This window comes from Notamacropus eugenii, chromosome 5, assembly GCF_028372415.1.
Source record: "Notamacropus eugenii isolate mMacEug1 chromosome 5, mMacEug1.pri_v2, whole genome shotgun sequence".
Classification (NCBI taxonomy): Eukaryota; Metazoa; Chordata; class Mammalia; order Diprotodontia; family Macropodidae; genus Notamacropus; species Notamacropus eugenii.
The window spans coordinates 346,281,712-346,304,671 of NC_092876.1; the positions used below are offsets into that span (position 1 = coordinate 346,281,712).

Genomic DNA, 22,960 nt, shown 5'->3' on the forward strand with positions numbered 1-22,960 from the left:
AGGAGAGAGACAAAGGCAATCCTAACTATTATAAATGTATATATACGTTGGTGTTTATTTTATACAATATACAATCTGTGTGTAGATAGAGAGAGGGAGAGACAGAAGTAGACTAAAGACAGAGACGAGAGGACTCCCAGGTGGTAGGCGTACAGGACCTTCCACTGAAGGGTACCATGGGAGTTTCTCCCAGTGTGAACATGCCTCAGAGTTTGTCGGGGTTGAGGCTGAAGGCAGGGAGCAGACCTGGTTGCCATACCTGGGGAGAAAAGGGAGATGGCCTGCATCAGCACGTACTCTTCATCATGTAGCTTCAGCTTCTTCAACATGTAGTGTAATTTCAGCACAGGAGCCAGAAGACAGTGCTGCAAGCTCTCTGCAGAATCCAGGAAGAGAGTAGCTGTCAGCCAAGGTAGGTGTGTGGGCTCTCCAACATGCAACCCTCCACAAGTAGCAGCCCTGACCATGCGACTGAGTGAGCCTGATTTCCAAGAACAGGCTTCTCAGAGAGTCCAGACTCTCACAATATCTCTCCAGAGGAGGACCTTCTTTGTCCGAGACTTTGACACTGGGGATTGTGAGCCCCTTTCCTTCCACTCCATACATCTCTTCCTCTCCCTCTTCAACCTTTTCAGGTTCTCTGGGAATGGGGCCAGTCAGTCAATAAACAGTCATTCAGTGCCTACTATGTGCCAGGCACTGTGTTAGGTGCCAGGGATACAAAAACACAAGGTCCAAAGACAGTTCCAGGCTTCAAGGAGCTTACAATTGAATGGTGGAAGACAATATACAAACAGATATATGCAAACAAACCATGTACAGAATAAATAGGGAATAATGAACAGAAGGAAGGCACTGGTATTAAGAGGAGTTGGGAAAGGGGAGATTTTAGTTGGGGCTTTAAGAAAGCCAGAGAGGTCAGTTAGGTGAGCTCATGTAAAGTTGTAAGGCATGAAGATGAGGCAAAAGGCATTTTTCACCCTGGGTACAAAAACGTAGAGGGTGCTGACTGGCATTAATTTGGATTTAGAGGAGCTGAGTTCAAATTCTACTTATGATGATGCTCACTGCTTACGTGACCTTGGGAAAGTCACAACCTCCCTAGCTTCAGTTCTGTCATCCACAAAAGAAGAGAGGTAGACAACCTCAGATAGATGCTGAGGTCCCTTCAATCTGTGATCCCATAAGCATTTGCAACCCTTCATCAGTGTAAAAACAACTAAACTTAACACTTACTTAATAAGAATAATTGAAATAGGAAGCTATGGAGTTCACTGCTGACAAATTTTAAACAACCAGCTCTCCAGAAGGAAAAAAAATACCCCTGGTACACTTTTAATTTAGTCTGCATTACCAACATTTTCTCCAAAGAAGTCTAGCCAATCAACGAGACAATAAATTAAGCCTTACTTAATGTGTAACATTTGCCAATTTCCAAAGTGTAAATTTTCACACTGATAATTTAACAACGGGCTTTTGAGTTTGAGCCTTCTCCAGCACACCTCTGGCTGTGGAAGGCATGACTGATAGCTGTAGCCCAGGGGAGCTATCCCACCACCTGACGTCCACTCCCCACACCCTCTAGCTATCTCTCCATCAGCATTTGAGAGTGCATTTCCTACTGCTGGCCCCAATCATATTTTGCTGCTACCTGCCCTGAGAGCAAAAATAGCTAATTCTGGCTCTGTTCTCATGGAATGATAGGAGTAAAATCAATCACGTGCCTGGATCACCCACGTAGTAGGAAAATCGACCAAAATCCCAGCTTCCAGTCTCTGCGTTGAACACCTTGTTGTTGCGCAGTAGGCACAGCTCAATCATGGCCCCTTTCAACAGAGAAATCTGGTCCTCAATAGACAATTCTCTGAGAGAAAGGAAGGAGAAAGTAGCCCATTAACTGATGAAATGTAAGTGATGCTGAAAAAAACATCAGATATTCTTATGGTTATGGGTTTACCCTTAATATGTCCAGCTAGATTGTAGACTCTTTGAGGGTAGTTTGTGGTTTATACTTTTTTGTATCTGCTATAGAACCTAGAGGCTTATACAAGGTACTATATAATATAAAACATTTCTTAACATCTGCTGTGTACGGAGTACCGAGTTACCCAAACTGAATTTACAAATTTATAATCCAGAAGCAATTGCTTACTGAGTAATTAAACCCTTTTCATACTGTACAGTGCCCTTCCTACTCCAGCTAGGTGGCTCAATGGATAGAGCCCTGGGTCTGGAGTCAGGAAGATCTGAATTCAAATTTGATCTTACACACTTAGTAGCTGTGTGACCCTGGGCAAGTGACTTAATCTCTGTCTGCCTCAGTTTCCTCAACCATAAAATGAGGATAATAGCCCTATCTCCCAGGATTATTGTGAGGAACAAATGAAATAATAACTGTAAAGTCTTAGTACAGTGCCTGGCACATCTTAAGTACCATGTAAATAGTAGCTATTGTTCTTGTTACTCTATCAATCATTTTCTCCTTTCTAAACTAAATGGCTGTTCCCAATGACACAGGCTTTCATCAGTGACTGACATCAGTTCTTTGGGGGGCTGTGGCAATAGCTTATCCCAGGAATAAGCTTCTCAGAGTTAGTCCAGAGTTGATCAGAAGATTGTATAGCTGGGGAGAGGAGGTCAAATGGCTCGGCCACCTAAGAATAAAGGAGGTCTTTTGTAACTCTATGTGGGGCTACCCTGAAAAAGGTCAGTGTCCCTTTCTCACTACTCCTGAAAGGGGAGAGAGGATACACCCTGTCAGAATGCTTTAAGAGGTAGAGGATACATTCTAGAATCCTTCCTCTATAATATCTTCTCTTGACATCAAATTTTCACTGGAGCATTGCCCTTCCATTAACCATACTGACTGTCATTTGAGGCACCACTCCATTTATAGATTGGGGAAGTAATAAAGGACTGTCCATTGTGTCACCAGTTCTTGAACTCTGGGGTGTGAAGATGAACCGCCAAGCCACTTTGAACTTACAAATCAAGGGTCCTTTGGAGAATCTGTTCCTTGACCAAGGTCACTTCTATTTTGGAAGGTCCTAAACATGTCAAGAAACTACATTCTGGAGTGAAGGGGGAGGTATGGAAGGGGGAATCTGGGGAGGGAACTCTAGGTCAGTCTGGAAGCTCCTGAAATTTCTTCTGGTTCAGATCCTGACTCAGGGTTCTAATGATGTCCTTCAGCTCGAAGTCTGCTGAATCTCTGGGTCAAGTCCAGCCCTCCAGTAGCAATGGTCTTTGGACATTGGTTCTCAGAGTTGGAAGGGCCCTCAGAGGTCATTTTGTCCAGTTCTTTTCTACAGTATCCCCATCAAATGATCATGGAGCTTCTGTATGAGGTTTTTTAATGACTGGCAACTCACTGCCACCTTGGCTTGCATTATGTAGTGCCAAGCAACTACTAAATCCATAGGGAGGGAAATCAGTCAAACTAGCTCACCTTTGTCAATTCAGTCAAAATTGTGGTTGATTCAGTAGGGCTATGCAGACATAGCTTATGTGGCTCTCTGATGTAGAGACTATGCTTAACAAAGGAAATTGCTGGTATCACTGTGGCATTTCTCTCCATGTCCCTTTCCTTTTAACAGCCTAGTATATTGTCCAACCAGCTCCCCATTCACTGAGCAGGGATTCTCATCTCCCAATCCTTTCTGAGCATATGTTTGAGGAAACTAGACAAAGAATGAGAGTAGGAACACAGGGAGCAAGTCTAGACCAGCTCAACTCAGCCTAGTCTCCTTTTGTCTCCAATAGCCTTGGCAGAAGCAAATCAACAATAGGGAAAAATTCCCAGACCACCAAAGGAGCACAATTCAAGGGAGCTTCCATTTCCCCACTGATCCATCTGTGTCCCTGACCACTAGGCACAGATATGTACATAACCTGTTGCCCATGGGTGCCCCAAACAGTGACAAGGGACCTAATAAGTGCATTTATGGGACAGGATAGGAAATGGATTAATCTCAGTAGAATTGTTTCTATTCTGCTATTAAAGTCAAAGCCTTTTCCATTCAATTCCAAAAGGACATATATGTTTTCTTACCCAAGAACCCAAGACCTGCCATTCAAGGAAAAGGAAATCAAGCAGCCACCCATAGCCTTAACCTCCATTGCCAAACACAGTATCCCCCCCAACAATGGTGGAAAGTGACCCCCAGGTTCTCATCACTCCCAAGCAAACTGTTGAAGGGTCTCTGAGGTTCATTCCATGTTTAGGAGGTCATTGCCTCCATTACTGGCAATGGAGTCCTGGATATGGAATTGGAAGACCTGGATTCCAATCCTAACTCTGCTACTTACTCCCTGTGTGACTTTGGGGAAGTCACTTACCATTTGAGGACTTAGTCTCACCTGTATGATCAGGGAGTGGTCACCTCCCTTTCCTCATGCCCCCAGCCATTGACTGACTAGAGAAGTTAAATGGTGTGCTGGTTGCAAGATCAGAGGAATTTAGGACACCTGAGGGTAGGTTGCTCAATGCTGGGTAATCAACACTCCTTAGCGCAGTCTTCCCAACCTCCCCTTAGGGATGGGAGCCACTCTGCTCAAAGCTCCCTTTCAAATCTCTTCTACTCTCAAAATGACACAAAATGACTCAAAATGATCACAAGTTTCCTTCGTCTTCATGGGAAAAACCTGAATCTTGGCTGGCCAAAAGTTAAGTAGAGAACCTTGAGGATACTGATATCTCATCCACATTCAGAGGAAGGAAGACCTACCTTAGAGTCCTTTAATTTCTGCCCTCATTAATTTCTCTAGCACTTAGCATAGTCCCATGGTACTTGACATATAGTGCTTTGTTGACCACCTGACTGATGCCATCTTTTGCCCCTTCCTATAACATCTTTCTCTGACATATCTCCATATCCTACCGGAAGCAGGAGAGGACTTTGGCAAAATTGATGATGCCTTTAAACACGTAAGTTGATGTGTTGGCCATGTGCGGCAAAAAGAAAATAATCATTTTCCCTGATATATCATTTAAGGGACTGTAGTTCCAAATGCTGCCATCTTCACCCTGTAGCCGCAGAGAGATCGGGCAGAGCTCTTTGGTGATTCTGTTCAACCTGGCAGCTTCTTCCTCTGAACTACCAATGGACTTGGGAATCTCAGGGTCACCGTTCTGCACTTCAGGTATCTGGGAAACAAATCATTACAGTAGAAGAGAAGAGAAAGAAAAGGAAGGGACAGGAAAGGAAGGGAAGGGAAGGGAATGGAAGGGAAGGAAGGAGAGGAAGCAGAGGGAAAAAAAGCAAGGACATTTATGCCCATCAGTCACATTACACAGAAATATACCAACCACATCGAATGTCAGCTGCTAGTACAAAGATGACTCTAGATGGGTATACACATATTGCACATCTCTGCAGGCATACTGTATGAAGATATTTCTGTGTAGGAAAAAAGATAGCATGGTGCAGTCCAAAGTGTTTTTGACTGAGAATCAGGAAACCTGGGATTGAATCCTAGTAGCTAATAGCTACCTATATGGGCAACTAGATGACTTGGAATCAGGAAGACCTGAGTACAAAACCACCCTCAGACATGTACTAGCTGTGTGATCCTAAGGAGGTCAACCTTTGACTACCTCAATTTCTTCATCTGTAAAATGGGAATAATAATAGCATCTGCCTCCCAGGATTATTGTATGAATCAAATGAGATAACACATGAAAATGCTTTCCAAGTCTTAAAGCATAATAATACTAGTTATTACTAGTAAATAACTAGTAAGTACTAGTTATCATCATCATCGTCATCATCATTATTACTTTATGTTTTTGAGCCTCATTTTCATCATCTGTAAAATGAGGAGATTGGATTATGCCCATAGTCTCCAAGATCTCTTTACTTCTCATTTCTTAGCCCCCACAGTGGGACAAGGTGATGAGCTTTGGAACATGGGGCTATCACTCTGGACCATACTTGGCCATGGTCTCAGAGCAAGAAACAACCCATTGAGAAGCCTGTGACTACTCAAACTTACAGGTATAGAGAAGCCTGACAGTACATTAAGCACATCACATGCCCATAACCCTAAGGGAGGAGGGGGAATGGGGTGTCTTTTGGTTTGCACTTCATTTAAACCTTAGACCCAATTCCATATCTCTTGCCTTAGGTTGGGGGTGGGGCAATGAGAAACAAGGTTTGCTGATAGTACCATGAAGGTTGTGCTTCTGAAGCACTAACTGCTTAATTCTCCTACCAAGAAATTTTTGAAATGGGAAAATGTGGCATCGAAGGTTTTCTTCTGAGCATCCAGGAGCTCCAGGATCATCTTCTGCTGCTCTTCTGTTAACCCCTTGACTTCCAGAGTCTGAGTCTCCAACTGTTCTCTCTTCTTTCTCTTGATCAGGGCTCTCCTCTGCTCCACCGCTGCATCAGACATGATCACTGCACAAAGTGGAGGAGAGGAGCTGGCTTAGGGAAAATCTATTCCCTTAACCCTTGAATACCACCAGGAGCAAATGCTCTCAGCTCCTGAGCTCAGGATCATTCCCCCTTCCCCAGGCCATCCCAGCTAGCATGTGCTAAGCTCATATTATCACCAGCTCATCCTCCTCTAAATTCAGAAAGACTGTGGATTCCATAGGAGAAAATCTAATTTGCATTACTATCTGAACTAGAGGGAGCTATAGGTAGTGATGAGTTTGGGGTGGCAATTGAAGAGAAGAGGGTCTAGCTAGGCCTACTTACAGCAAGAGAAGAGGGCAAGGGAGTTCCTCCATTAGTTTCTAGCTTGGAAGCACTCTCTACTCTGAATCACCACGGTCACAGAAATGTTGATTGCTAAGAACTTCCACCAATATTTTTCTGAGTCCCAAAGTTCTCAGTACAGGCCCATAATGGCCCAGCAAAGGGAGGCATGAGTTGCTCCCTACCCAAACTTATGCCTTGATTCTTCAAGACTATGGACCTTGGCCATTGTCTGCTGAGCCCAGATCTATTGGGTCTGCACTGCATTGGGGCCACAAGTTGATATATTCAGAGTGCTTTAGCGCCTAGCATGGTGTTTTGCACATAATAAATGTTTAATAAATATTTGTTGATTGACTAACTCTGTTGGAAGCTCAGCAAACTTGGTTGCTAGTGGAAAACAGGGCAAAGATCATGGCCCCACCAGCCTTGATCTCAAATTGATTTGCATAGTAGCCAAGGGTATTGGGATAGGGAACAGCAGAAAGGAATCTCACCTCAGTTTCATCCAACTCCTTCGCAGTTTTGCTAAGTGGAGTCACTGAGATGATTTGAAGGGTTCTCAGCAACCAAGGGACATGATAGGAGTTAGAAGGAATTTTAGACCATAACTAATATGAAAATCTAAATTCAGGGGCATTGTGCAGCAACAGAATAAATGGTGTTCAAAAGACAATATTTCTAAAGATTTCTTGAGCTAAATGACTGGATATAATTGGGGTCCATATCACAAAAGAGCTAAAGATTATCTCTGGGGAGAAGAAGATTCATGACAATAGCCCCAGTAATGACAACAGAGCAAGAAGCTGAAAAAAAACCTGTCACACAACTGAAAACCTGCAGAGGGTAGCAGGTCAACTAGGAAACCACCTTACAACTTATGGCCAGTAGAAAGTAGCAAAGAGCAGCTGCAGCAACTCAGCGGGAAAGCCTGGCAGAGAACAGCTCAGTGGAAATGACCGGTAGAAAAAGAGCAGAAAACAGTTTGATGACATCGCCAGGGGGTGTCAGTGACTCTACAGCAGTCGGAGAAATGAGCTTCCCTGATCACGTCTTTAACCATCAATGTTCTCTAGAGGCATGTCAGGTTGAGTAGATCCCCCAGCTACATGTACATGTTCTTTCATCATACGTGTTCCTTGAACATGTGTACACCTCTACTGGTTGTGTGGTAACCTATGAGAGAGTATACCCTCACACATATGTGGGAGATCTTTATTGTCATTTATGTTATTATGCTGTTTGACTAAACATCTTTTTTTATCTGGACATGTTCTTTGGTTGGCCTGCTAAAAATGAGCGTATTGGTAGGGGCTTGTGGGCTATGGTTGTGAATGGATACGGACCCACAAAGTGTATTCAGCAAAGGTAGCTTTCTTTCTTTTTTTGCACTATAGTTAGTATTTTTTCTCCAGTTATATGTAAAACAATTTTTAACATTCCTTTTTAAAACTTTGGGTTCCAAATTAACTCCCTTCCTCCTTCCCCACCCCTTTCTCCCATTGAGAAGGCAAGCAATTAGATATAGGTTATACAACTGTAGTCATGTAAAACATTTCTATAATAGTCATGTTGTGACAGAAAACATAGACCAAAAAAAAACCCTCAAGAAAAATAAAGTAACATAAGTGTGTTTCAGTCTGTTTTCAGACACTCTCAGTTCTTTCTCGGGGGATGGGTACCATTTTTCATCATAAGTCCTTCAGAGTGGTCTTGGATTAGTATGATGAGAACAGCTAAGTCATTCACAGTCAATCATCACACAAAATTGCTGTTTCTTTGTATACAGTACTCTTCACTTTGCATCAGGTCATGTAAGCATTTCCAGATTTTTCTGAGAGCATCCTACTCATCATTTCTTATAGCACAATAGCATTCTACCATAATGACATACCACAATTTGCTCATCCATTTCCCAATTGATAGGCATCCCCTCAATTTCCAATTCTTTGCCCCCCAAAAGATTTGCTATTAATATTTGTGTATATATAGGTCCTTTTCCTTTTTGCTTTTTTATCTCTTTTGGGTTACAGACTTAGAAGTGATATTGTTAGGTCAAAGGGTATGCATGATTTTATAGCTCTTTGGGCATAGTTTCAAATTGCTTTACAGAACTGCTGAATCAGTTCACAACTCCACCAACAGCATATTGATGTCTCATTTTTCCCACATCCCTTCCAACATTTGTCACTTTCCTTTTCTATCCTATTAGCCAATCCAGTAGATATGAGGTAGTTCTTCAGAACTGTTTTAATTTGCATTTCTCTAATCAATAGTGAGTTAGAGCATTTTTTCATAAATCTAGAAATAATTTTGATTATTTCATCTGAAAACTGTTCATATCTTTTGATCTTTTATCAACTGGGGAATGGCTCTTATTTTTATAAATTTGACTCAGTCTCTATATGTTTCAGAAATGTGGCCTTTATCAGAAAAATTTGCTTCAAAATTTTTTTCACTATTACTATTACTAAATATGTTTCCTTCCAACCTATTTCCCACCCCATTTATTCTATTCTCTCTTTCTTTTCACCCTAACCCTCCTCAAATGTGTTTTGTTTCTGACTAACACCTCCCCTAATCTGTCTTCCCTTCTATCACCCCCTCTCCTACTCTTTATCCCCTTCCCCTCCTACTTTCTTGTAGGATAAGATAAATTCCTATACCCAACTGAATGTGTATGTTATTCCCTCTTTGAGCCAATTCTGATGAGAGTAAGGTTCACTTGCTTCCCCTCACCTTCCCCCTTCTCCTCCACTGTAAAAGTTTTTTCTTGCCTCTTTTCTATGAGATAATTTATCCCATTCTAATTCTTCCTTTCTCTTTCTCCCAATACATTCCTCTCTCAACCCTTAATTTTATTTGTAGACATCATCCCTTCATATTCAACTCACACCTGTGCTCTCTGTCTATGTATATATACATACATGAACAAGTTTTATAGTGACTATTGTTTAAATGCTCACACACATGCACACACACACATGCACACACATACACATACACACAACACACACGCACAGACTCCTTTATCAGTTTTAGGACTTACTTTCCTTCTTCATTCCACTATCCAGGCACTTGCGAAGCCGGCAGGCCTGGCACTGCTTCCGAGTCTTCTGGTTAATTACACAAGTGCCCTTCCGGAAGGGGCATCTCAACCGGACATTACGTTTCACCACTCGCCTGTCAAAAGAGAAAGAGAAGGTGGTATTAGGATTAGCAACAGATTGGAACAGCAAATTTGAGCTCATTCCATTGGTATATTTAAGGGCTCTGGGTTACAGGAAGGTCTGGTTAGCTGGGGGGAGCCATCATCCTTAGCAGAGCCTTAACTGGGAATATTTTCATCTATGGCAGAAACAGTTGAGGGAAAGGAAAATGGATAGTGGCATAGAGGATAGCCTGACTATTGGCATAATTCCACTAAGAGAGGAGTCTGACCCTTGCCCTCACAGGAATTTTGGAAGAAAGTAGGTTCCACAAGAGTGATGAAATGTGGTTTTATTACTTCTCAGTCTCCTGTGCTGAGTCATCATTCTTGCCATAACCACTAACTATAAGTGTATCCCCAACTTTTTGCCCTGAACCACTTTCTCTTCTCTCCCTATACATTCCTGTTTAATGACCTCACCAGTTCACATGATTAAATTACCATCTACATACACCTAACTCCCAGATCTACATGTCCTGTCCAAGTTTCTCTTCTAAGCTTTAGTCTTGCTTCACCAACCATCAATTGGTCATTTCCAACTGGATGTCCCATAGATGCACTAAACTCAACATTTCCAAATCAGAACTCATTGTTTTCTCCTACATCCCTAGACCTTTTCTGAACTTCTCTGTTACCACTGAGAATAACATTATCCTTCCAGTCACCCAGACTTGTAGCCTTAGTATAATTCTCAGCTTCCTCTCCACATATGGAATCAGCTGCCAGATTTTATCATATCTACCTTCACATCCCTCACATCTTTCTGCTCATATGGCTACAACTCTAGTTTGCCCTAGTTTAGGCCTTTATTCCCTTGTCTAGACTGTTGCAATCATTTCCTATTCTGTTTCTCTGACTCATGCCTCTATCCCCACTCTATCCATGCTCCACATAGACATCAAAGTGATTTTCCTGAAACTATAGTGATTTCCTAAAATGCAAGTGTGGTCATGCCACCCTCCCTTCCTACTCCCACTGGTCAATAAATCCCAGTGGCTCCCTATTAACCCTAGGATTGCATATAAACTCCTCTTTTTGACATTTAAATCTCCACAACCTGGCCCTTTCTCATCTTTCCAGTTTTCTTACATATTACTCCTATCTTTACACTTCATTACAGTGACGCTTCTTGGTTATTCTGACCGATTTGCTGTTCTGCCCAAACAACTTTCCATCTCCTATCTCTTGACCTTTACAATGACTGTTCTTGAGACAGCCAGGAATGTACTTCTACCTCACATGAATCTTTTGAGATCTCTGGTTTCCTTCAAGACCCAATTCAAACACTCAAAAACAAACATACAAAGAAAAAACAAGCAAAACCCTACAAAATATAGGCACAGAAGGATCTTTTTTAATATCATAAAAAGTATGTTTAAAATCAAAATCTAACATGGTACACAATAGGGATACACTAGAACCTTTCCCAATAAATACAGGAGTAAAGCAAGGATGCTCATTCTCCCCACTATTATTTGATATAGTTTTGGGAATGCTAGCAATAGCAATAAGACATGAGAAAAAAATTAAAGGCATAATGATAAGTAAAGTAGAGTGAATTCCTATTAACTGATATGATGGTTTACTTGAAAAATTCTAGGAAACCAGCAACAATGCCCAGAGATAACCAACTTCAGCAAAGTCATAGGTTCCAAAATAAAGCTTCAAAAATAACATTTATTTCTATATAATAACTGAATGATAACAAAATCCAAGAGGCAGTAATAGGGAAATTTCAGAATCACAGTTAGAAGGAACTTCAGAGACCATCAGAGCAATAGTTCAAGTCTAACCTGAACAAGAATTTTTTCTATCACATTCCTAACAGATGGTCATCTAGTCCTTGCTAGAAGATCTCTAGTGAGGAGGAACTTCCTGCCTTCCAATGCAGCCCATTCCTTCCAAAGCAGAGCGTATAAAAGATGAATTTCCATTATTGCAAGGTAAGAAAACATGGAGACTAAAGAAATATGGTAAGACTTATTTAAACTGATATAGAATGATAAAACCACAACCAGGAGAACAACATATATGATGTATGCAATAAAGTAAAAGAACAGATCACTATTTCTGAGTAATTGTAATCACCAGTCTTGGTAACACCCTCTTGGCAGAGAGGCGGGTGAGTACAAACGTAGAATGTTGCACATGGCCAGATAGAATTACTGAACCAAGTTTTTGTTTTGTTTTTTGCTTAGCTATCTGCTTGCAATAGTGGTGTGTTATATCCAGAAATGACCAGGTTACAAAAATCAAAGATATCAATAAACATTTTTAAAAACCACCTTCCGTCAAAAGATCAACTTGTCCAAGGTCACACAGTAAATGGCAACGCTCAGACTTGAGTCTAGGTCTTGTCTATATAGTGTCCTCTGTCTCTACTGATCTTTTACATTTTGTAGGAAAAAAAAAACAAAGATGGTAAAAAAGGATAATTTCAGCTCTTACCACCAATTTCCTTTTCCTCTAAAACCAGATAAGAATGGGAAGAAAACAGCCAGTTTATTCATTAAGAACAAATTTTACATTTTTTAATTCACTTATTCATTGTTTGATACATAAGTTTCATCCACTCAGGAAAATGGGTGCATTTTTGTAATAACTTGCTCTGTATTCTATGACCAAGCCCATCAGAGATTTCTTTAGCTATAGAAGCTCTTTTCTTCAGGATAGGCTCCTTTCCTTCTTCCCCTCTTTCCCAATTGTTGCTAAGTAACAGCCTTCCATCTCCGCATGAGGATGGCACTGGAGACAGTGTTTCTATGGAGACAGAGAGTCTTCTCTCCCTTTGTCTAGCACTGGGCATATGAGTAGGGAAAAGAGATTCTTCTAAAGGAGTGGTGAGAGAGAAACCTTAACCCAGGTATAGACGCAGAAAAGGACAATTCCCCATGAGCTCCCCATGAAGGACTGGGGATCATGGCAGAATTGTCAGGGGAGGGAAGGGAAGGAAAGCCCTCCTACCCCTATTACCCTTCACTACTCTAAGTATATTAATCTATTAGTCTAACAGGATTCTTCCATTTCACTGCAGGGAGAAAAAGGCTAAGAGATCAATTACCTTTACCAAGGCTGAAGGAACAGGCAGACTACCTGGGACTTTGAGACAACTTTAAATTTGTGGGACTTTGTAATGTGTCAAGGCAACAGATTACATAACCACATACCTTTGTCTTGTTCTGACAGGAAAAGAAAAGAGGGAGAGAATAGTAGATGAGTAGGCCATGTAAGAAGTGGGCACAGCTAGAACCAGAGCTCAGAGCTCCTGCCTGGGACACAGAGTAGATGACATCCCTATTGTGCAGTCAAGATAACATAGACCATGAGAGGTCAGACTTACTAGCAGAGTCTAGTTCAATTTATGTTCCACTATATTATACAGTATTTGGAATGAGATAGGTCCAAAGGCTTTGGAAGTATAAATTCAGAGGCTCAGAACTCTGGGTATCAGTGGAAGTACAGAGTAGGCTCAGAGCAGCAACCAAACCTTGTATCAAATGTGAGAATCATAGGAGCAGGAGGGAGCAACTAGAAAATACCCCCACACCTTTGCCCCTTGTTTGAGGCAACAGCCCTTTGAGACTGAGCATTGAGGAGATCAGAGATGCCAAGATGGCAGAGGAAGAGAAATCAGTGCAGCCTGGCTCTCTCAGCAACTATTCCAACAAAGATCTCAGATAAGCATCAAAGTAAATAGTAATTGGAAAACTAAGGAAAAAGAAAAAAAAACAGTGGGTCATCTGTCTGGGACAAGAGCAGAAATCTGGCCCATTAGCAAATTTTTTTTTTTATTCCACTAGCAAATTATTATATAGTATCTAGGTGGCACAGTATATGACATGCCAGGACTTAGAATCAGAAAGACTCATCTTCTTGAATTCAAATCTGGCCTCAGAGACTTACTAGCTGTGTGACCCTGGGCAAGTCACTTAACCCTATTTGCCTCAGTTTCCTCATCTGTAAAATGAGCTGGAGAAGGTAATGGCAAACCACTCCAGTATTTTTGCCAAGAAAACCCCAAATGGGGTCACAAAGAATGAAAACCAATTGAAACAACTGAACAAAAACTAAATGATTATAGCAGGAACTGGTGGAGTGGGGGGGGGGGGGGGGGCGGGAAGTCCCAGGAACTATAAACTGAGAGAGGAGATTCTCAGAGCCAGACCCTGAGAGAAGAACAGGGCTGCAGTTTCATTGCTCCGACCCTAGCAGCAAGGCCTTGACAGTCTACAGAAGTGTACAGAGTCTAGCCCTAAAACAAAGGCACAAACCAAAAGAGCTACAAGCAAAACCTCAAAGAAAACACATCTTGGTTCAAAGATCATTTAGAATTCCTAGAAGAAATGATGCAACAGTTGATTTTTTCAAATGAGAATATAAATTTAAAGAGAACATTTTTTTTCTGAAATGAGAGGAAAGAAATTAAAGCAACGGAAGAAAGACTTGGGAGAAAATAACAAGTGTGAGCATTATTCTTCATATCACCCCTATGACTAACAAGTTCCGCTACCTAGAACTCTTCTGTATGCCTGTATTACTGAATCAATGACCACATGGAAACACACTCTTCTCAACTCACTTCTCCTTCTCTTGTCCCTATTCCCCCTAAAACTACTCCATCCATCTCCCTCTCCAAGTCTGCCCACGCCTTCCACCATGCCCTCTGAAATTCTCATTCCATTGTGAATAGACTCACTTTCATTCTGGACTTCTTTCTCTAATACTCTTTCAATCTATTCATTGATTACTGGCTTCTTCATCCACTTTGCAATCTGGCTTTGACCCTCATAACTCAACTAAAACCACTGTCTCCAACGTTACCAGTGTTCTCTTTCTTGCCAAATCTGATGGCTTTTTCTAGGTCCTCATTCTTTTTCACCCATCTGCTGCTTTTGATGTCATTGACCAACCTTTCCTCCTATATAATCTCTTCTCTTTGAGTTTTTGAATATTGCTCTCTTTGGTCTCCTGAGTCTCCTTTGCTGGCTCATGATTCTTATCACACATTTGGAGAATGTGCGTATTTTTCTAAAGTTCTGTTCTGGGTCTTGCATCATCAACTGCCTATTGGACATTTCAAATGGGATTTCTATCCCAAAGACACTTAAAGCTCAACATACCCAAAACAAAACTCATTATCTTCCCTTTCCCCAGTACAACTATTTCTTGTGAAGGTACCACCATTTTTCTAGTCTCCCAGGTTAGAATCTTGGTGTCATATTCAACTCACTCTCCCTCACCCCACGTATTGTCAATAGTCAATCATAAATAAAACATGTGAAAACTAGGTTTATTACAAGAAAAATGAACATGCATGTAGAACCCAAAGAGTTCACAATTCCTACAGAAGTTTGCATTTTTACAACAGTAGGACAAAGGGAGGAAGAGATGCCAAAAATCTCCACCTAAAGGGGCATAGCATTGGAGGGGGGAAAGTATAGCAAAGATGGTAAAAGGACAAAACCCTTCCCCATGGGGAGGAGCAAGGTGATGGCAAAAGCCATATTCTTTCCCCTTGGGAACTGCTGGACCATGAAGACATTATGGTCCATTTATCTACAAGGGTCCCAGCTGCACAAGCAATTTCTCAGTCTAGTCCAGACTGACTGGAACCTGTATTGACTCCCAAGGACATACAGGGAGTCCAGCTTGGGCTGCAAACAACTCATTGTCAGCTCAGATGGGGCTTTATCCTTGACACATTCAGAGCCTCCTACATACTTGAGTTCAGTGTTTCTGGAAAACATGGCAACTCAAAAAGACAGATTCAGGAGACCCTGAACATTATCCAGTCAATGGTCAAATCTTGCCATTCCTATCTTCATCATCTCTTTCTTGAGCCTCTCACAGATCCAGACTATGCTCCACTGAGCTGCCAGAATGATTTTTTTTCTAAAGCAGAGATCTGATCGTGTCACCGCCATACTGAGTAAACTCCCATGGCTTCCTGATGCCTCCGTGTTAAAATATAACCTTTTCTGTTTAGGTTTTAAAGCCCTGCACAAATTGGCCCCAAACTCTCTTTCCAGGCTCATTGGCCATATATTCCCCTTCCACATTATAGGATCCATCTAAACTGTACTTCTCTTGTCCTCACATATGGTATTTTATATCTGGGACTTTGCATTAACTGTCTCCCATACCTAGAAAGCACTCCCTCCTCCCCTCCACCTTCTGGAATCCCTCTCTTTCTTCAAGATGCAGCCTAAGTGGCACCTTCTATGTGAAGCTTTTTCTGATTACCCCAACTACTAACACTATTTCTGATTTTCTTTATATTTATTCTATGCATATTTACATAAATACTTGGATCCCTCCACTAGAATGTAAACTTCTTGAGAACAAGGACTATTTCATAGGATTTTTTTGGTATCCCTAGGATTTAGAGCATGGGGCACATAGTAAGTAGGTGCTTTACAAATGCTTGCACATTGATTGATTGAGAAGTAGGAAGTTTTTAATTTCCAAGTTAGCATGATGCCAGAATCTAGGTTTCTAGTCAGAGAAAGGAAATGTTCTGGGAATTGCCAGCCTCAGGATTTGCTTAATGGATAACCTCAAAACTGAGAGACCTGGAAGTCAGGCTTATCCACAGAAGTATTCCTGAGGCAGTATAATCCCTCCAACCCACATTGGGGAACTGGAGTAAGTTTCTGGTGGAAGAGTTATTCAAGAAAACCAAAATAAAGGCTTAAATTTATAGGCAGCATAGCTATTTCTTTGCAGAGGAAAATATAACAAGGAAATGTTTATTTAGTTTAGAACATTATGCCTTTTCCTATTTGTAAATATTAAAGAAGAATTCCAAAAAAATGAAATTGATTAAATTGGACAGCTATTGCTGGTAGGAACTGCAAGTGGGAACTGTTACAAAGGCAGAGATATCTTTTATCAAACACTGTAGGCTATGAAAGCTATAAAAATCAACAATAACAGACAACTGAGTTGTATTTTCCTTCTTTTCTTCCTTCCTTCCTTCCTTCCTTCCTTCCTTCCTTCCTTCCTTCCTTCCTTCCTTCCTTCCTTCCTTCCTTCCTTCCTTCCTTCCTTTCTCCCTTTCTTTGTTACTCCATCTGATTCTTTCTTCACAACAGTCCTTATATCCATCCATCTTCTTCTCTTCCCTCACATAGCTTACCCCCTAATTTAAGTGCTCCTTACCTCTTGCCTGAGCTAGAGCAAAAGCTCCTAACTGGTCTCCTAGCATCTAGTCTCTCCTTTTAAATCCATCTGAGACATTGCTCAAGCATACATCTGACTGTATCACTCCCCTATTCAAAAATTTTCAGCTGGAGAAGTGAGATTCCTTGGGCAGCACCAAGGGTGAGATTTTTGAAGACAAACTTTCCAGGAGACAAGAGGGCATTTCCTAAGCAACATCACTTTAGATCCCCTCTGTGGTCCCATAGTGAAAGCCATGGAGGTGGAAGTTTAAAGCTACCAGGGAAGGGGAGGGGAAGGGTGCACCTTGGTCCTTTTTCTTCCTTGTCTTCTCCATATACCTTCCCACAATCATGGTGAATTTTTTGGACAGAGCAGGTCTGATGGAAAGAAGGATGCCTGTCTTGTTCAACAGTCCAACGCTTATTTGCTTTCTTAGGGGAATCCAACCAGCAGGGGTTACTTCAGAGGACTGTATAAGACCCTTTGGGAGAATGAGGGATTCACCAGAAGGGAACAAACGCCCCGACTATGTGCCAGGTGCTGTGCTAAGTGCTTTATAAATATCCTGTTTTATTCTCATAACAATCCTATTATTATTCCCACTTTACAATTCAGGAAACTAAGACAGACAGAGGTTAAGTGACTTGCCCAGGGCTATGTAGCTAGTAAGTATCTGAGGCTGGATTTGAACTCAGATCTTGTTAACTTCAGGCCCAGCTCTCCATCCACTGCTTCTAAATGTGAATTTTTCCTCACTGGCAGCTACAAGTTCGGCTCCTTTTTAGGGGTCACAGGATCTCAGATTTGGAGCTGGGAGGGACACTAGAGATCATTAAGTATAACGCCCTCATTTTCAGGAGAGGAAGTAGAAGCACAGAGAGGTTAAGTCACCCAGCTAATATAAATGTCAGAGTTAGGATTTCCACTTAGCTTTCTCAACTCCAAATCCACCTTGTGAATGCATTATGTGTTCTCTCTCATCTTTGATGGGCTCCTGTGTCCCTGCATCGCTAAATATGCAGTGGGGTGAAAGAAATGCCATCTTCCACTTGTAAGGATTTGTTACTTTAAGTGTTTATATGGGAGCTGGGGGTCATATCATTTACTTTTAGAAAACCGTAGGCAAAAGGCAGGCTATATTTGGAGATTTTCTTGGAATAAACTCTGGATACCTGCAATAAACTGAGAAAGAGAAAATGATCTTTTTGTGTGTCAGACCCCAGGGTCACACCCACTTGGTCTGAGCCCAGATACTTTAGGGCCATGAGTTACACATTAATACACTTTTAATAAAGTTTTTATTTTTTAAAAAATTCTAAACTTAATTTTTCAAAGCACTTTCACATCTATTCTATTGTCATATCTTCATAGATCATCCCCATTTGAAAGATGGGGTCATGTGATCGGTTTGTGGCATAGCTTAGTTGCTTTCTGTTTCAATGAGGTCAGCAGGGAAAAGATGATCACTGGTGTAGGGACATTCACTCTACCTGAAAAATCCCTTGCACCCTTCACAGGTCATGACATTGAAGTGGTAACCAGTTGCTCTGTCTCCACACACGCGGCAGACTTTGGGTTCCCCGTCATCTTCTTCTGTAGAGGGGTCATTGCTAGAGGGACCCGAGACTGTTTCTTTTTCACCTTCCAGAAGGATAACATGGCCCCAGCCCACTCTGTGTCTCTCCTCCAGGTTGATTCCTGTGCCTTGGAAACTAGAAGGATAAACAATGACGTGAACTAAAAGGGCCATATCATCTCCCAGGCCAGGTGTATTCAATTGTTTCTGTCTGCAAACAAATACCCCCTAATTCACCAGCTTTTTTGTGGGGGGGGAAGGGGGGGTAGGGGGGTTTATTATACCCTGTTGCAATGTGAACACTGATCTCATATGGGACAAAACATAGATTTTAATGGTACTAACATTGTAGAGTTAACCCTCCCACATTGTGACTTTCTCTACATTGGTTTAGATAGATCATGAGTCAATACAAGGAATCAAATGGGAATTTTTTGAGAGTTTGGCAGAAACTGTAGATGACACACAAAGGCCAGCAAATGATACAGAAAAGGTTTAGAAACTCAGAAATGCAGGATTGTTATTAGAAAAGCATTCCAGTAGATTCTTGCATCATACAAGCAAAGGCTAAGTTCTCATATGATTTCCTAAAGGAAAATTAAGAAGGTGAAGGGTCTGCCTCTGCCCCTACTGATTTTACACAGAAAAGGAAACTAAGGAAAAAATAGTGCTGGGAGAAACGTCTTGTGACAATAGAGAGGCTGTGAGCGTGGGAAGCATGAGTGAAGCAAATGCTAAGGAGTGGAGAGATGGGCTGGGGAGAGGCTGAAAAGAGGAAAAGAAACTACTGAAGAAAACAGGGCTTCATAAAGCAGGCCGTTTGAGTTTGGAAAGCATCAATTAACAAAGTATATTTGCTTATCAAAGATAAGTTAGCTAACAAAGGCTTGAATCTAAGAATAGGCCAGGGGAGCTGAAGCTAAAACTTTCTACCCAGGAAACAGGGAAACCACAATGATTCCTTCCTTCCACATGGTGGAGGATCTGGGGCATGCCCCCCCATCTGGAAAATCCACATAAAATGTTTGGCCCTCCCTTCATATCAGAGAGGACTGAATTATTATGGTATTAAAAGATAAAATTTATTTGTATTATACAAAACTAAATATTTTGTGCATTTCTGAGTTTCTAAACTTTTTCCTTGTCATCGGCAGTGTCTGCCAAACTCCCTCAGAATTCCCATTTAATTTCTTATGCTGACCTCCAATATGTTGAAACTTCAATGGGGGTAGTCATGATGTGGAAGTGATAAGTGTAATTTAGGATTTATGTGAGGGAAAATTAGGTGAAGCACCAGAGGCCAAGATGCTTGAGTTAGGGTGCAGTCTGGCCAGAACAGAGCATGGAGATAGATACTCAAGATCCTGCCTGCACCATAGGCCAAGATGCTTGAGTTAGGGTGCAGGCTGGCCAGAACAGAGCCAAACCTAGAAAACCCCAGAAAGTCTGAGCATTATGAAGCTGTATTCAATGAATGGTACTGTCTCACACTAAGGTTTCGCACTTCATGTTGGTCACCAGGCATGGAGATACTCAAGACCCTGCCTGCATCACTGGTTTCCTTTGCACTCTATACAAGAGGGGCCCAGCACGTATGCCCTTCTGCTTTCTCTTGCAATAAAATAAGTTACTACTCATGTTTTTTGGAGTCATAACTGTTGGTTGACAGTGATAAAGAGTTGAATTGTTTAGATTTACCTGCTGAAAGGGCAGAAACAGCTTCCTGGGCTGATTGTCTGCAATGCTAGACAGGGTCTTTGCAACAGATCAACTTCTTTATTGGATATCTAAGACCTCAGATCCAAGTATCAGTAAGTGAGAGGTCCCGAAATGTCCACTCCAGGACGGAATTTGCTTTTTTCTAAAAACAATTAGAAAATTACTTCATTTTTTGAAACATTGGCATCACGTACATAGAAAATACTTTATAAAAAGGAGATAGGAAATGGACTCCTAATTCACAAAAAAATAGCAAATGGAAATTGAGACCTCTTCTCTACCATTTCAACTATTCATCTTCTTTTTATTAAAACCCCTGGATTATTTCTAGCCTGTTGCCTTAATCTTTCTCCCTGACTTCAGAGCCAGAAAATCTCAGAATTTTATTTAGTATCAGAATACAGTTTTCAAGCAAGGACCTACAGCCCCTAGAAACTTAATTTGGTTTTTATAGGCTTGGAAGCTGTTAATACCTATAATCTTGCTGTGTGTTTGTTAAAAACAAACCAAAAAAACCCCAACCCTGGTACTCAGTCCTTTTTTCTAGGCAGAAAATCTCTACTAATTGGGTGCTTATCAGTAGTTAATATGTAGCAGCTTGGCAGGAACTAATCAGAGTTGGCAGAGACAGCTACATAATGTAGAAAAACTAGTTATTGGTCATGCTTCTTGCCAGCCTCTGTCCCTGAATATGTAAACTATAGGTTGGTAAACTTGACGTCAATTCTTGCCTAAATTGTAGAACCTATTTTTAAAGGGATGGGTAGCAAACATGTAGAAAAGCAAGCAGTGATCACAAAGAACTGGTGTGGCTTCCTTAAGAGTATCTGACTAACCAAATTTTCTTTTTGGTCAGTTATTAAATTGGTAGATCAGGGGAATGATTTAATATATTAAATATAAATATTAAATTTTTATTTTAGCAAAGCATCTGACATGGTGTTGCATACTGTACTTGTAAAGGAGAGATGTGGGCTAGATGACAGTACAATTAGAAATTTGAAGACTGAACTCAAAGAGTAGATGTATTAATGGTTTGATGCCAACATGGAAGGAAAGAAGTCCTCAGTGGACTCCCCCAAGGATGTGTGCTTACTCTTGTACTGCCTAATATTTTTGAGCATAGATGCCTTGCTTATTAAATTTTTAAGAGTCAAAAAGCTGGGGAGAAGAGTTCATCCACCAAATGACAAATGTAGAATTAAAAAACATTGAATTCTGAGATTTTTTGACCAATCCTGGGAGTGCTCCTATCATCTTTACAACAGATTATCCACCCTTCCAGGTTAGCCCCTAGTGTTAAACAGTAAGAAAAGTTGGCATAAAAATTTCATGATATCATAGAAGAATCTTTTGGTGAGTCTTGGAGGGAGGACAGTCAAACATTAAACTTCTACCACCAACACAAAATCATAGTCATGCAGTGTGTCTCCAAAGACTTAATGCAGTCTGACAGGTTAATAGTGTCCCCCAAATGCACTCAGACTTTTGGGACACTCTGTGGAATCAGACTATTAGAAGGACCCTAAGAGATCCCTTAGCCTGACCCCTCCTTTTATAAATCAGGAAACTAAGATTATAAGATTAAGAAGCTTTTACCAAAAGTCACCGAAATCATCAATGGTAGATCCAGTGTTAAGACCTAGGACCCACATAGTGAGTAGTCTTCCCTTTAAAAGTGGCAAATTTTTTTTTATCAACCAAGATATTTCATTTAACAAGGTCATAGAGTTCTTCAAAAGCCCTACAAGAAATGAAACCAAATGACAGAGGTCAGGCAATGACTCAAAGTGACCCCACTTCAGACAGGCCTTCTCTGAAGTGGCCCAGACTAACGCTGTTGCACAAGCACATGCTATTGCATTATAACCAAATTCCCCGCCCTCACCCAGTTTCCCCCCTGCAAAACCATGAAACTTCTCTGTGAAGTCATTTGACCGACTGCTCATCTACACGATTGTTCCTATGGCACCCTGTCATGTTTCACATAATGAGGACCAGATTTTCTGAATTAAAAAGGATTAGTAGGTGGGCTACATTCAAGGATCTGCAGGAGCCATTTTCCAAAGTGTCAGTCTTTCAGTTTCCAGCATGGGCATTGTATACTTCAGATATCAGCAGTCCCTATAAATCAGAGCTTGATTTATTGTTTTGCTCTTTATCTAGGCCTAAGAGACAGTGTTAATTATGCTGATTAATTAATTAAACTTAAAAGAATCTTGTAATTAAAAGTACTTGTAAAGTCCTTAGATTAATGGATTAATCAATTAACTAATTGACAAGTGATTAATTAATTAAACTTAAATGTATCTTGTGAGTATATGATTTTGCTTCCCAGAGACATGGCTTTCATTTACCCCTACATACCTTTATGGATCATAAACTCCTTACGATCAATTACCATGTCATCTACTTACTGAGGCAATGTGAGCTAGTGGACCCAAGAGTTAGGACACCTGGTTTTAGTCTTGGTTCCACTAGAAATTCACTGTTTGGCCTCAGACAAGTCACATTCCCTTGTTATGTTAAGACCCCTCTATCCATAAATTAGAGATAATTCTCGTCCTAGTTACACCACAAGGCAAA

General features: G+C 41.0%; 1 protein-coding gene across 1 annotated transcript in view; it reads right to left on the reverse strand.

Annotated features, from left to right (window-relative positions):
- Positions 1 to 22,323, reverse strand: part of NR1I2 (nuclear receptor subfamily 1 group I member 2) — a 28,704-nt gene extending 6,381 nt beyond the window's left edge. Inside the window, exons 1-7 of the mRNA XM_072615750.1 lie at positions 22,211 to 22,323; positions 18,570 to 18,791; positions 9,754 to 9,887; positions 6,214 to 6,401; positions 4,881 to 5,146; positions 1,725 to 1,864; positions 260 to 376 (exon numbers count right to left, since the gene is read on the reverse strand). Of these exons, the coding sequence (XP_072471851.1) occupies positions 260 to 376; positions 1,725 to 1,864; positions 4,881 to 5,146; positions 6,214 to 6,401; positions 9,754 to 9,887; positions 18,570 to 18,791; positions 22,211 to 22,323 (1,180 nt within the window). The remainder of the gene's footprint in view (positions 1 to 259; positions 377 to 1,724; positions 1,865 to 4,880; positions 5,147 to 6,213; positions 6,402 to 9,753; positions 9,888 to 18,569; positions 18,792 to 22,210) is intronic.
- Between the last annotated feature and the right edge of the window lie 637 nt (positions 22,324 to 22,960).